Below are 14,558 nucleotides of genomic sequence, written 5' to 3' on the forward strand. Positions count from 1 at the left end.
GAGGGAAGGAGTGGGGCATATGGATGGAGGCTAGTGTTACTCTGCTGACTGTCCCTTTATACTAGTGGGGTGTGAAAGATGGGAGGAAGAGCTCCCCATCAGATGCCCACCCAGGACTTGAGAACAGCCAAAGAGAATCCATCCGATGATTTCAACTGAGCCCAGTGTATGCTGTGGTGGGACTTGGAGTCTTAGTGAGTGTTGTACAACATTCCTGTGATCAATAAATCTCATGGGTTTTATGTGTACTGGAATAACAGTGTCCACATGGAGGGGGTCTACCTGAAAACACTCCCCCACCACCATAGACAAGCCTTTAATTTAAGCAGCTCCCACTAACCTAGAATACAACACAGCACCTTGTGCATTGGAAAACAGGCAGAGAGGGGTTATCTGAATGGCTCTTAAGAGTTCCTCTTTTGCTGCTAAAGGAAAACGGTCTCTTACGAACAGACAGGTCACGAACGGCCTGGAGGAGAATTGGGAAGATCTGTGTGAAATAAGCCCAGTTTGCTCTCAGGTTTCTTCCTAAAAAAGCCTCCACACTGCCTCATATGTATCTTCCACTCTGTTTTGTATGGTGGGGTGCAATGGGGTTCCAATCCTTACTGGGGCATTGGAGCATTACAACAATAGAGGAAACAATGAATTAAGTCAGTTTAACCCTTTGTTGGCAGTCATCGGGACCGAATGGACCACTGAGACTGAACTCCTCATGCCAGTGAGTGTCTCCCTACCACAGCAGGGGGCAAAATAGGAACTTAGGGCTGGAAGGTGCTGTAAAAACACCAAGCTCTCACTTTAAATCCTAAGGGTAGTCCTGGTCCTGCTTGCAGGCTAGAAGCCTCTGTAGGGAAGTGTGCAATCTGGTGGCTCAGCAATCAGTCTACAGGGAAATAGTAAGGTGGGGTGGTTGTGTCCCTCTGGTTTGGGAAGCAGCCTGCTCTCTGTTTTTGGGTTCCTGTGTGCGTGATCATGCCAAATTGTAAGAAATGAAGTAGTGTTACGTTGCAACCTTCCAACCCAAATATTTTATGCTTTTAGCTAACTTTGCTGTATTTATGCTGTGAATGTAACTGGAGGGACTTCCTGGGTCATGTGGTCCAGTCCTCTGCTATCACAGGCAACCCCATCATAAACATATCAAGCTCCATCTTAAACTTAGTTAGGTTGTTTGTCCCACTCCTCCTATCGGAAGTCTGTTCCTAAAATGGGGAAGCTGTGGATAAATATGACTTCTGCCTCTAGGGTTGTCAATCCAGCACCTTCTCCCAGTGCTAAATTCAGAGCAAACAAGCTTTAAAAAAAATGGAACAAGAAGGCGCAAAGAGACTGGCAAAGCAATCCCCTTCTCTTGTGATCCATTAGCATTCTCAATAATAATAATAAGGCTTTATTTGATAGTGTCTTCTCTACCAGGCAAATCTCAGAATGTTTGAGAAATGAAATAGCACAGTTAGTGAATTAAATAGTAGTTTACAGGGGGGTGGGAGACTCAGGGGATTAGTAGCGGGCTATGGCTCTTTTCACATCTAGGTCACTGGTTTGAATCCAGCTCAGGTTGGCAGGAATTTAACAAAAAACGGTGCTATCTAATAGCTGGTGGGTGCCCTGTGTGTGGAAATGAATTGGGAAGTCTCAGCTCAGTTCCTAGGTGTCTTCACCATTAAAACCACCATTTACAGCAGGCAGGAAGGGCTTGACTTTCACAAGAGCTGGGCGCCTGCAGCTTGCACTGACTTCAGGAGTTATGTGTGCCATGGCTTAACACTAAGGTATTGGCGCTTCGGCTGCCTGCGTTGTACCTGTTCGGCTAAATAAATGACTTCGTTCTCCAGGGCTGTCTACCTGGCACCTTTTATCTGCAGGAAATTGTGCATAGCAATGGCAACACCCTGAGCAGCTGGTGGAGGGAGGGAGAAATGACTAGGCATAATGCAACTGCAATATGTCCAAAGTTATGAGTGGATAAAAGTATTTAGGAATTAAACTAGCTACTATGTAAGAGCTTCTCAGCCCCCTGTTAGGAAGTGTGGGGTTATGGCTCGCACACGCAGGACTGGGCGCCTTGGGTTCTGTTCCCATTCCTTTTACTGAGCCACTGTGTGACCTTGCTGCTCCGTGCCTCAGTTTCCCCATCTGTAATAATCCCGGGTGGCTTCAGAGGCACCCCTCGCCGTCTGCCAGGCAGTAATCCATGCTGGCGATGGGCTTGGCGCTTCCCTGCTCTAGAAGGAGCAAAGTAGTTGAAATGGGTGGCCGCGGACACGGCGAGCGTGTTTACCGAGGGCCTGGGGAGGAGGGGGTTAAATCCGGCCCGGCGCGGGCAGGGTTAAAGTGGGAGAGCCCCGCAGCAGCTCCGCGCGCGCGGCTCAGTGTGGCGGGGCCGGAGCCCGGGCGCTGGTCAGTGATGGAGTCGCTGCCATGACAACCCCGGGAAGGCAGCGCCCGGGCGGGCGAGCTCCGAGGCGATGCTCCCGGCCGGGAGGGAGCGCGCAGCTGGGCTGCTGAAAGTGGGGGCAGCCGCCGGCTCCTGCGCGCCTCTCCTGCGCGCCTGTCGCCTCCCGCCGGCCGCTGCGTCCTCCCCTCGCTGAGCAGAGCCGGGGCCAGCCGGGCTTCTTCCCTGCGCCCCGCCGGAGATCGCAGCCGAGCCCGGGCGGTCCGCAAGTTGCAGCGGCGGAGCGGATTGCGGTGCCCGGCTCCCGCGGAGGCCTCTGCTCGGCTCCTCACTTTCTAGCTGCTGCCGGGGGAGCCGCTCGCCAAAGCCGGAGCTGGGAGTTTAGACCTCGTGGGGCGGGGAGCGCCTGGGCAAAGTGAGATTCCGAACTGTTCCTGGGAAGAGCCGGCTGGCGAAGCCCCCCCGCGCCTCCCCTCCTCTTCCCCTGCACCCCGGTGCCCCCTTCTCCTCCCTCGCCAAGGAATACTGGGGACTCCCTCCGGATGCTCGGTTCTCCGAGGCTGGATTGCCAGGGGCGCTGCTAATCTCCGAGGAGCTCCGTGCCTGCCCTGCGCTCCCACCCTGTTTGCCTGGTTTCCCCCCCGTTTCTCCTGGTTGCCTTGTCGGGTGTGTTTCTGGCCTTTTGGAAAGTCCCTGCTGCCCAGGATGGGGGTCGGCGGGTGCTTAGTCGTGCCCTGGAGGTGCCTCGTCGTCCTCTGTCTCAGGCTGCTCTTCCTTGTGCCCGCAGGAGTGCCCGTGCGCAGCGGAGATGCCACCTTCCCCAAAGCTATGGACAACGTGACCGTCAGACAAGGGGAGAGTGCCACCCTCAGGTAGGAGCAGATGTTTTTCCTCTGGGTATCTACAGGGGTCTTGCTCTGTGGGTGCTCCGGCCCCAGGTGCATGCCAGGGGCTTTTGATGCCACATTGGTATGGGGGGGCGGCTGCTGCTTAGCCTGGGCTCTGGCCGGTTTTGTCCTCACTGTGGCAGGATGAGACCCCCGAGTTGGGGAAGAAAATGCAACGCTGTGTCTGGGGCTCCTGCGTTTGGGGCAAGTGGGGTGGCAGGGGGGCAAGAAAGGCTGTGATATAGTGAAGCGGCTGCTGGTTCAGAGAACGCCACCGGGTCTGCAAAGGAATGAAGAGGGCAAATTCTGTTACTCCCTTGGCACTGGAATGCAGATGCCATGCAGGGAGCGGGCAGGCAAACATAGGTGCCAGGCAGTGAAGCTGGCAGTGAGATCTGGTTGCCAGGCAGGGAGTTACCATTAACTGACACCCCCGTTCCCTTCCTTAAAAGTTACTGAAAGGGAAGGGGAGTGGGAATTAGTCTTTATGTCTCTGTGCCGGTATCTGCTTGGATTGCCAGCATGGTGTTTAAGGCACTGGCATCTCTGGCAATGCTGTGGCTGTGGCTTGGTCACTTTGTAGAACATGTGGGCTTGTGTGTGCCTGTATTTTGGGATCAGGAGAGAGCTGGTCCTCTGAGGCTGATGTTGCTGTTAAAGATGCCTCCGTGCATGTCCAATAAATATGAGCTGGGAGTGTGTGTGTGCAAAGTATAAATGGTGCTGAAGTTTGAGTCCCCTGTTTGGTTTGCAGGCACCGACAGGCGTGTGGTGAGAGCCAGAAGCGGGCTCTTCTTGGCACGAGAGGGGCAGAGTGAGGAGCAGCCATAAAGTGTCAGTGATGGGAGGGGTGTCAGTTTGGTGCCAGGCATGGCGGGTGCAAACGCCAGTGTGCCTCGCCCGCAGAACTGCTCATTAAAATCCCATTGCATGCACGCTCCGGCGTGGCGGGGGGGCGGGGGGTTCCACTCCCTACAGGCATTAACTCTTTGGAGTGTTCAGAGACGGCTAGGGGCATTTCCCTCCTCCTCTGTTAGCCATGCTGGGGGGCTGTTTAAAGGGAAGAGATGAGCTTTATTCAAGGGATGCAGAGGCTGAGAATGCTGCCAAACACATAATGTCTCAGATCGCAATCAATGCGATACCTGGGTTGTCCGTTACCCAGACACCCATTCCTCCTCTGGCAGCAGACGGACGTGGTCATCTAATAATTCTCTTCTGTCTCCGATGACGAGGATCTTTCTTTTTTGTTTTTTCCTTTTCTTTAAATGATTCATTTTAATTGCAAGCTTCACAACCGGCGATTAACACTCTCTGGTGCTCAGGAGCGACTTTTTAGTGGCCGCGTGTTGCTCCAGCGCTACACGTCCGTCTGCGGGGTGTGTCAGGCAAAAGCTAAACTCTCCTACTTCTTTGCGTCAGTGAGTGGAGCAGTGCCAAGGATGGGCAAAAAGTGGGGCTGGCTCCAGGGGGGAGGCCATGGAACGCTGGTTGAGTCTCCCTTTTGAAGTGGTGCAGGGAAAAGAAATGAAATTAGGGCCACATACTGCCCCTGGAAACATAAGCACAATGCCAATGCAGGGACTACACCTCACAGGGTTCCTCCAGCTGGGTTGCTGTCAATTCCCTCCTAGCCTGCACCTGCTTGCTCGCTGCAGGATTCCTGGGTTTCCAGGATCCCAGCAGCAGCAGAGAAGGGTGGTTGTCCCTCGGATCTGATCCGCATGAGCCTGGCTGTCTGTGAGGGTGCCTAGTAATGGAAAAAACAGGAGGTGACTCAGGTCAGGGCTCGACCTGCTGAGCTGTTTCGGGAGAAGCTTGCCCATGACCTGTCCTGACTCCCATCAGGAGCAGCACTGCCCCATGGTCAGAGGCCAGTCCTTCATTTGTGACCGAAATGCAGGCAAAAGGCACAGGAATGTGGGTGCCAAGTACAGGGGCCGGCAGGGGCATGTGGGCACCAGGCAGCAAAGGTGACACTGGGATACAGATCAGGGGGCTGGCATTGACTGACACCCCAGTTCCCTCCCTCCCCACCCCTCAAGTTACTCAGAGGGAAGGAGGATGTGAATTGGACTTTGTCTCTGTGTCAGGTCTGACTAGAGGGGCAGGGGGGACTCTGGCAGTGCTGAGGGTGTATCCCGGTCACTTCGTTCTAATGTAAGCCTGGGCACTTTGCACGTGATAGAGATGTACTCCACCGCGAGTGGTCCTGTAGCGTCAGCCTAGAACAAAGGATCAATAGGGTGAGTCAGCAGCTGGGCCATTTCCCTTTTTATGAATGAGGCCCGTAGGAAAGAATGAAAAATCCTGCACATAGATGGGCTGCAACGGAGCCACAGGGAACGTGGGTTCAGTTGAGCAGGCAGCAGCAGTATGATTGAAGGCATTCAGCCAGCACCCCGGGACGGCAGTGTGCTTTGCTGAGTTCGACACTAGAGCCCATCCACCACAGGAGCTTAATGAGAGACACTGTTTGGCGACAGACGTCCACAGACTCAAACGCTCATGCACCAAGATGCGTGAAGAGATGCACATTTACACCTTGCACGCATTCCCAGGGACATGCGAACCATGTGAGCGTAATACCCTTCTAGTGGCCATTGCACATCAAAGCTAACAGCCTACTAATGTATCATCTCGTGGAGTTAGTCCTTTAGCTCAAGTGGCAGAGGACTGTGTTTTGGCTGGTTCTGGGTTCTACCCCTGCTGATGACCCAGTTTGAGAATCATTATTCAAGCAGTCATACTCTTGGTTACACACACCACGTGTACGCTCACAGATGCCCATGTCCACACATGTGCTTATAGACATGCAAACCATGCCTATGCCCTACACCCATATGCATAAGCATGTGCACCATGCTCACCTGTAACTTCACACGTGTGCTCATGTGGACACACGGGCAGTCGCAGACACTTGTGGGCACACTTGCTTTGAGCTGTGCAGTGGTTACAGGCTGGTGGAGAAAAGTGCAGGAAAATAACGATTTCCAAGATAGGAAAGCAAAGAAGCATGAGTGTCTCTTGCACTCTCTCCTCACCCTCCTTGTCCAAAGCCTGATGGCAGAGGCTGGCTCCATGTGTAACTATTGATCTGTTGTTTGAGTTAACTTGTTCTGAATAGTAATGCTCCTCAAAGAAGCTTGTGCTGATCTGGGTGAGGCCACTGTCCTTCCCCATCACCACCAATGGGTTTCTCCTCTGACCCTGTAGCTGGGCAATGCCCCCTTAACTCCTGGCAGCATTGAAGTTAATGGAAGTGACTCAAATTAAAGGCTTCCTTGTTTTCAGCTGATTTCCATCTGAGTTTGGAAAGCAGCGAACTGCAGCAAAGCTCTGGAGTTTTGTTCTTGTCCTTTCACAGCCAGCAAAGGGAACACGAGTTTAATAACTTGGCTGCCAAAGAAGCAGATTCCCTGGAGCACTATGAGAGTCCTGGACCCCATGCCCCCCCCCCCTTCTGTCACATTAGCCAATTAGGCTGTTTTAAACTCTGTCCACGCTGTCCCTGAGAATGAAGTTAATTCAGCGCTTGTGAAAGGCACCAGATTGGCAGCCCTGGGGAGCCACTCTTTGTCCACAGCGCTGTTACAGCCTGGGCAGTGACCAGGGAAACTCCTCATGCCGCCCCATGCCAACGTGCTTCCATCCTGGCATAGAACAATCTCTATCACAGGGTTAAAGAAGGGTCCACTCTCCCTGGCCCATTCAGTCCTTGACCTCTCGACTCAGGGGCCGAGCTAATGTCTGTTACAGGGTCGTTTTAGGACAGGCACCCCTGTCAAGGGATGACCAGGCTGAGTATCCACCAATTCATCAGATCAATGCCAAAGATTATTTATTAGATCCGGGTCCTTGACCTGGCTGTCATGACTCTAAAGGGGATCATGCATGGCTGTCGGGGGGTCCACAGTTTGACTGTGCGCTGTGTGAAGAAGAACTTCCTTTTATTTGTTTTAAACCTGCTGCCCATTAATTTCATTTGGTGGCCCCTAGTTCTTATATTATGGGAACAAGTAAATAACTTTCCCTTCACTTCCACAAGAAGTCAGCCACCTACAGTAACTCCTTTTAACCTCTTCATTGTTATGGGAAGATTGAGGCCTGTCATCTTCCTTTCCATTGTCCTCTACGCTTCCCATTTCTAGCTGGACCAGAAGCACTGAGATACCATGAATGACACTCCTCTTACTATATTTCCAGCCTGATTGGAACCAGGAAGTGCCAGATGCTGCATGAAAAAAAGTCTGCAAGTGGGTGCATTGCCCCGAATCCCACTGATTTGTTGTCATAGGGTACGTCTACTCTGCCCCTGGGAGCATGCCTGAACCCCTTGGGCAGCTAGTCCAAGCCAGGATCTGTGCTCTCCCCAGCTATGCTGCTATTTTAGCATGTTAGCTCAAGCAGAGCTAGCGTGTCTGTCTCCCCAAGCTGGGAAGCATGCTCTCAGCTGCAATGTAGATGTACCTGCAGAGAATATCTATACTGGCAATTTCACTCCACACTTTAAGCCTTGATCCTGGAATTGCATCAGCATCTGATGACGTTGGCACCCATACAGCATCACACTGCAGTCACTGGTGCCCCCAAGCAGGCCACGGGCCCACGTGGGTCCGATTTCAGAGGTGGGGTAATTTTTTTTTGCAGGAGTTTTGTACATTTTTTGGCCTGGTTTTGCTTGATGCAGAGTTGAACCCCCAACGTTTTTGCTTTTGAACTGAATAACCCAAAATGTCCACACTGAATGCAACAGACTTTTGCCTGGGTTGGGCTCATAGCCCCAGAGTTTCCTGTGGTCTCGACTAAGGCCCTGCTAAACTGCAGCATGTTTTTCCATGGATCCTTTTGCCACATTTTTCAGGGCTATATTTTGCATTTTCATGTCACCCCATATTGCACCCCTGGAATAATATTGGGGAAATGGCAACTTGGCTCCAAAACAAAACAGGCCTGTTTTCACTTGGACTCATGGAGACTACTGTGAAACTTCCCAGTTCCTAAGTGAAAAAAGAACCTGGCTCAGAAAAAGGCCTGTTTTCTCTGAAAATGGTCCCAGTTTAATATTTCCAACAAACGGGCTGATTTCTGGTTCGCAGCCAATTGGGGGCAGTGATCAGATTTCAAGCCTTTCACATGTCTGTTCATATTTCACCCACATCAAGCTTTCACCTAGAACTGAAAAGAGGCTGAAATTCCCTCAAAACGTTTGCTTGGTTCCTCTGAAACTCTTGCAAATCTCCTGGCTCAAGTGTTGGGGTTTGTTCTGAACTTTTCCTCCGGTCCATAGCTGAGAATGCAGCTTGTGGGTTTTTTTCCCCTGCTCCCACTAGTGGAAACACAAGGCAAAATTCAGCCCAAGCGGCGTGCGCCTTTGGTTCACTCTGGGGAAGCCGCACCCACGTACACCAGGGCTCAGCTTTGCTCCGTTGTTGCTTGTCTCTTTCGGATATTTGAGCACATTAATGAATACTGGAATCTCACCCTCTTCTGGGCCAAGCACAGCCCCTGATTCCGGCCCGATTGCAGGCTGCCAGGGTTGAGTGACGGGAAATCTCTCCTGCGGTTTTTGGCCTGCTGCCAGTGGTTTGTAATCAATGAGCTGAGAGAGTCTCTGCCAGGATGCAGGGGACGGAAGAGCTCCTCCCCAGCTGTCACTCTGAAGGACCCTGGGCAGGGATCTCTTAGGACAATCTGAGCACTGGGTCTCAGGCCCCCCAGCAGGATGTCCAGTGCTGGAAGGACTGGTGCTCTTTTGAAAAGAAGCTGGAGCAGGGCCGAGGGCAACAGGGACAGGTGGAAGTGGATGGGCAGTGCCAGGCATTCAGTGGATGGGCCAGTGCAGGTGGTGAGTGGAGCGCAGCGGGTGAAATGGGGCAGTGGGCAGAGCTAGACTGGTGAAGGTCGAGTGGGGCAGCCACCATCCCTGTGCAGGTGGAGGGCAGCAGTCGGAAGCGGGGCAGCGATGAGGAATGGCACCGTGAATCGCATGGTTTCGTACTCTGCAGCCCTGCGTACAATATGCCATGCGTTCCTGGACCTCAGTCCCTCCCTGAAGGGGTGCTGCTGCAGTCATGTGGGGACTTTTTCACACCTCTCCTTCCCGCCAATGCAGTCAGAGTCACCCTGAGTCTCTCACCATTCACCCCAGCACTCCCTGCTCCTGCCCCGGCTCACTCCCGGCATGCTTGTACACCCACCGAACTCCCCGCTAGTGGATCAGTACTCACGTTCCTCTCCAGGGCTCAGGCCCCCAGCATGCTGTTCCCATGAAATATTCATCCCGTTCTGATGTCCCGAACGTTCACCACCTGGTATTTTTTCCACCTTCTGCAATTGTTCATTTCAGAGCTTCATCCTGTAAACTCCTACCTGCTTTTCCCTCCCTGCTTGCCCACGGATGAGTTCTGTGGAGGCTTGGTCTGGGCTTTCTGCTTCTGACTTCCAAAGCAGAGGAGAAGTCACCCGGCTTCTGTTGCTCCCTGAGCTGTAAAAGAGCCCACAGCTGTGGGGGTAGCCTGGACAACACTGTTGGTGTGCAGGGCCAGGATAGAAGTAAGCTACTGACTCATTTGACGCCAACATGAACAACTTCTTCTGGCCCCTTTAGTGCCCTGTTCACTCTGCCTTGATCCCCCCCGCTCCACATGGGTCACGAGAACCTCATTTTGGGTTGTGGGAGTTTCTTATATTTCCCTTCCAGGCCCAATCCCTTTAAAGATTTGTGGTCTCTGGAAGGGAGAGGCTGGCAAACCAACAATTAAATAGATTTTGTGCTAAGGCCTTTGCATAAAGGTGTATGTGTGTATGACCCACAGAACACATTTCCACCCACCCTCCAAGCGCCACCTTCACCATGAAAATCATTGCAAATTATAGGGGGGAGCACTGGGAGTCAGAACTCCTGGGTTCCATCCCTGGCTCTGCCTCGCTGTTCAGCAAGTCACGTCACCTTTTGCCCGTAAAATGGGGTGCCCTGCAGCGCACTTTAAGCTCCTCACTCGAATGGGGCTGTGGAAGCGTGGAGCATTATTACTGGTGTGTATTGTTCAAGGGAAGCTTGTTTGCAGCCTCCAAGTCAATTGCTTTGCTCACGGTGGCATGTTTTTATAAGGGGAGTTTATTGCTAAAGTGACATGTTAGTACATCTCGGTGACAGGAGAGAGGTGGCTGAGATGGAACCAGGTTTAAGTGAAAATAGTTGTGATATGTGTGGATTTTTAAGTCCCATTTCCATCGAAGAGGAGCTCAGTCTGGGGAAGGTTTCCCTTGATATTTTTTTCTGATAGACTGGCTGTCTGTAGAGCATCATGTGCTCTGGACCTGTCTGAAGGAGTGTCCCAGCTCATGGAGGAGTGATTGCAATGAGTGATTGCAGCTCATGGAGGCTCTGCTCCTGGGTCAGCAAAGCTGTGGCAATATGGAGTTCCAGGTGGGTTTGTATAGCCTGTGCTTCACTGCTTCTGTACCCGCGCTAGCTAAATTAAAGCTACGGGAGCTGCAATCAAACTCCATGATTGCAATGTAGACATACCCCAAACCTCTGGTCCTATGGGTCAAGCATATAGTCCTGCCCTATCAGCTCTCTGGGTTAGAAGCTGCTTGTCTGGCTTGATAAGAGTTACGTTAACACATTCTTATCCCTGTCCATCTGAGGTGGGTGGGACACAACTCTAGAATGTTTTCACCTCCCATACCAAATATTTCACATAGTCATAAAAAATAATGAAGCCAGCTTTGGAGAGTGTGTTGTTCGGCCAGTTATATAAAGGCACAAGCAGCTCTTTGGATCAGGGATGGGGTCTTGCTATGTGCATGCACCTTGTAAGTGCTGCTGGCATGCTAACAGCAGCAGCCCTGCTAGGAAGGGGTGAGTAACTCCAATGATCAGTTAAATGAGACAAAGGAAAACTTGTCCCCGTGCTGCCAGGGCTCATGAACCCAGACGGGGGGGGGAGCTGTGATCTCATGGATTGGGGGCAGATTAACTCGCTGGACCTTTAAATAGCAAAGTGTTTTCGGTGGCAACTCAAGGCATCTCTAAACGTGGTGGCTGTGAGTGCTGGAGGTGTGGTGTTGAAAGTGCTGGGCTGGGACTCAGGAGATCTAGGTTCAATTCCCCAACTCCCTGTAAGAACGTGGGCAACTCACTTAATCTCTCTGCCTTTGTGTCCCCAGCTGTATAATGGGGATAATACTTCCTTTCTCCCACCCCTTCTCTTGTCTATTTTGATTATAATCTCTTTGCGGCAAGGACTGTCTCTATGTCTGTGTACAGCGAATAGCACAACGACGTCCTTTTCTTGGTCAGAGCCTGTAGGGGCTGCTGTAACAGAGATAATAAATGGAGAAGTCCTCCATTGGAGGGGAACCCTCTGGTGGCTTACGGGGTGTGTCCAGGGAAAATAATATGTGGCTGGGGCATCGCTGTATCTGGCTGTTCCCCATGTAGCAAAATAGCCCCATGGAATCATTGCCAGATGGCGTAGATTAGAGCAGTGTTAAATTAGCTTTAATTTGCACTGGGGGACCAGTCTGGCACTTCTGAACCTAGGATCAGGGAAGTGCAAAGGCAGCTAGGGTGACCAGACAGCAAGTGTGAAAAATCGGGACGGGGGTGGGGGGTAATAGGAGCCTATATAAGAAAAAGACCCAAAAATCGGGACTGTCCCTATAAAATCGGGACATCTGGTCACCGTAAAGGCAGCTTAAAGTTCTTCTCTCCCAGACATGTCCTGAAGTGCTCCTCAGCTAGTCCAGAGATCCTCGCCTCTTGTTTTCCTCATTCCACTATCAGGTTTGTGCCTTCTTTCTCAATGCCCACCATCTCCCATTCCTACATGGCAAGCCGGCCCTGGTGCCTTCACCTTCCAGTCCGTCTCCAAAGTCAACCATTTCTGCGGCACGCTCCTGTTAGCATTGTTGATGGGCCCAAGCCCAAGTGAGCACTCCTGAAATTGCGATACTCACTGTCTGAGCCCACCTTTGGCAAATGTCTCCCGCCGGTACAGACCTGAATGTCCTGGAGCTGGGGTATGAAGGACGAAGACCCGGATAGCTTGACTCCATCTCTAACTGGAATCCTTACCCAACACCTCATCCTCATATCATCTTGTTTGGCATTGCCAAAGCCCTTAGTGGCCATGCACCTGTTGTTGTTTGGCACAGCTTCCTTACTGTATAGTGCCGTGTGGATTTACTGTGGCACATACGTATTAACTAATACATATTGGGGACCAGTTCTTCAACTGGAATAAATCAGTGTCACTCTATTGACTTCAGTGGATCTGTGCCAATCGACTCCAGCTAAGAGTTTTCATCTTCCTATATCTTCTCCCTCCTCAAACAAAAAACTTTAGCAGTTTTGTGCATTTCTATTATTATTTTTGGGCCCCTTGGCCCCCAAAAAGGGGATGAATCAATCTCTAATCATATCAATGGGTAAAAAAAAAGGTAACAGAATTGTAATGAAAATATACACTCAAACCAGGGGACGGGGAATGCTATCTCATCAATGCAATAGAGACAAAGGGCCCAATCGAAGACTCATTAAAGTCCACGGGAGTCTATTTCTTATCCTTAATGGACTTTGGATCAGGCCGGAAGAAAAAAATTGGGTTTGCTGGAATGTTCAAACTGTCCGTAAGTTGTGAGTGGGGTAGCAAGGCAGAGAGATCTTCTAGACACAGCGTTGCATCTTTGGTCATATTGCATCCATGTAAAATGCTACCATGCTGATTCGGTTACATTTTACAAAGCAATGGAGGATTAGCCCCAGAATATCCTTATGTAAAATGTCCTGAGAATCAGACTAACCCCTCCGTGTGCTGGGGTATCCGTTATAATGCTGAACCATGTCCAAATTATTAGTATATTAAAAACCTCGCTTTTGACATTATGGAAGCTTCAGCCTGCACTGAGTGGTGTGTCCCCCTACCAAGAAGCAGCCATTGAGGAAAGGCGTTTATGTGCATAGTTAGAGAGGCAGATGATTTCAGGATCAGTGTGTCAGGTTAACTTTGCAGCTGATGGGGGGAAAAAAATATTGGTGGCGCGATTGAGACAAGGCGGTGAAGGGCTGCGATGCACCTAAAGGTGGTGACTACTGTGTGTGGCGGGGGGATGTAAAAAAAAAGGGCACAGATTGTTGAATTAGAGACAAGGGAGTTCAGCTCTGCATGTCAATGAGGACAGAGTAAGTCAAGAATAAAACTACCTTCCAACACAAGCAGCTGGTGAAATATCACAGTTTTTTTTCCAGAGATGGGAGATTTTGACCGACTCTGAGCCTGCAACCATAAATGGCTCTGACACCTGCGTCTGTTTTATCAGACACATGCAGAGCCCCGGAGACGATCCAAACATTCATTAGTTCGGGTTTTAGAGTCTGTTTTTTTTTTTGTGGTGGGTTCATTATTTCTCAGCTTCGCTTTCTCCATGCAGCAGCAGCAGAGTTTTTCAAGCTCATGTTTTCTGGGCACCTCTAATGAGAAGCATAGTATGGAGCAGGCAGGCAAGTCTAATTCTCAGAGGTGAGGAAGAAGATGTAAAATTGTATAAATAACGGAAGTGGGGCAGAGTCACAGAATTCAAACCCAGGTTTTGAATCACCCCGAAGGTCAAGGTTGTTTGGTCCCATCATTGAGATAGGGGCTAGTCTTGAAATTTTTATACAGATCTAGGCTACAATCCTGAACCATTCACAACTCGGGGGGTTGGATCTAGGGCTTTGGTTTAAACCAATCTCTAATAAATAACATTTCTGCAGTCCTTATGAAACCCCTATTGGGTTCAAAGGAAACAGGGTCTGAGTAAAGAACACAGCTGGGATTTTCAGATGGACCTATGGGAGTTAGGTGCTCAACTTGCAATAAAATGTAATGGGACCTGTGCACCTGCTTCCCATAGGCACATTTGAAAATCCCAGACTACAGGGTTTGGCCCTTGGTTACTATATGTTTATGCACCCAGCTTTGTATTTCCTTATTTCTGAAGATTGGGCTTTTTCTGGAAAATCAGCTGTTTTCCCTAGATCCCATTAATATAAAATGATGATCAGAATTACAGCTGGTCAGAGAAATTCCAATGAAATTGTTTTTTTAATCCGAATTTTCTGATTCCTCAAAATGGAAATGTTCCACAGCAATGGCTTGACTTTGCCAAATTTCCAACGTAAGCCTGACTTCCAGCAGATTTACATTGGAAAACTGTCTTGTTTCCTGCCAGTTTGCTCACTTGCCTTCTCAGCAGCCTGGCTGGTGGGTGGATGGGGA

General features: G+C 50.6%; 1 protein-coding gene across 27 annotated transcripts in view; it reads left to right on the forward strand.

Annotated features, from left to right (window-relative positions):
* NTM (neurotrimin) overlaps positions 1-14,558 on the forward strand; it is a 678,721-nt gene that overhangs the window by 389,190 nt on the left and 274,973 nt on the right. For 13 of the 27 annotated variants that reach the window (XR_010593317.1, XR_010593320.1, XR_010593311.1 and 10 more), the window contains exon 2: positions 3,186-3,270. Coding sequence is in view for 15 of the 27 variants with exons in the window: in XM_065570617.1 (XP_065426689.1) it covers positions 3,186-3,270 (85 nt within the window). In the remaining 12 variants the exon portion in view is untranslated. Of the gene's footprint in view, positions 1-2,681; positions 2,814-2,924; positions 3,271-14,558 lie in introns of those variants that run through there. The other 14 variants (XR_006174873.2, XR_010593310.1, XR_010593313.1 and 11 more) reach the window with 3 other exon arrangements.

The sequence above is a fragment of the Chrysemys picta genome, chromosome 16, assembly GCF_011386835.1.
Source record: "Chrysemys picta bellii isolate R12L10 chromosome 16, ASM1138683v2, whole genome shotgun sequence".
NCBI classification, from domain to species: domain Eukaryota; kingdom Metazoa; phylum Chordata; order Testudines; family Emydidae; genus Chrysemys; species Chrysemys picta.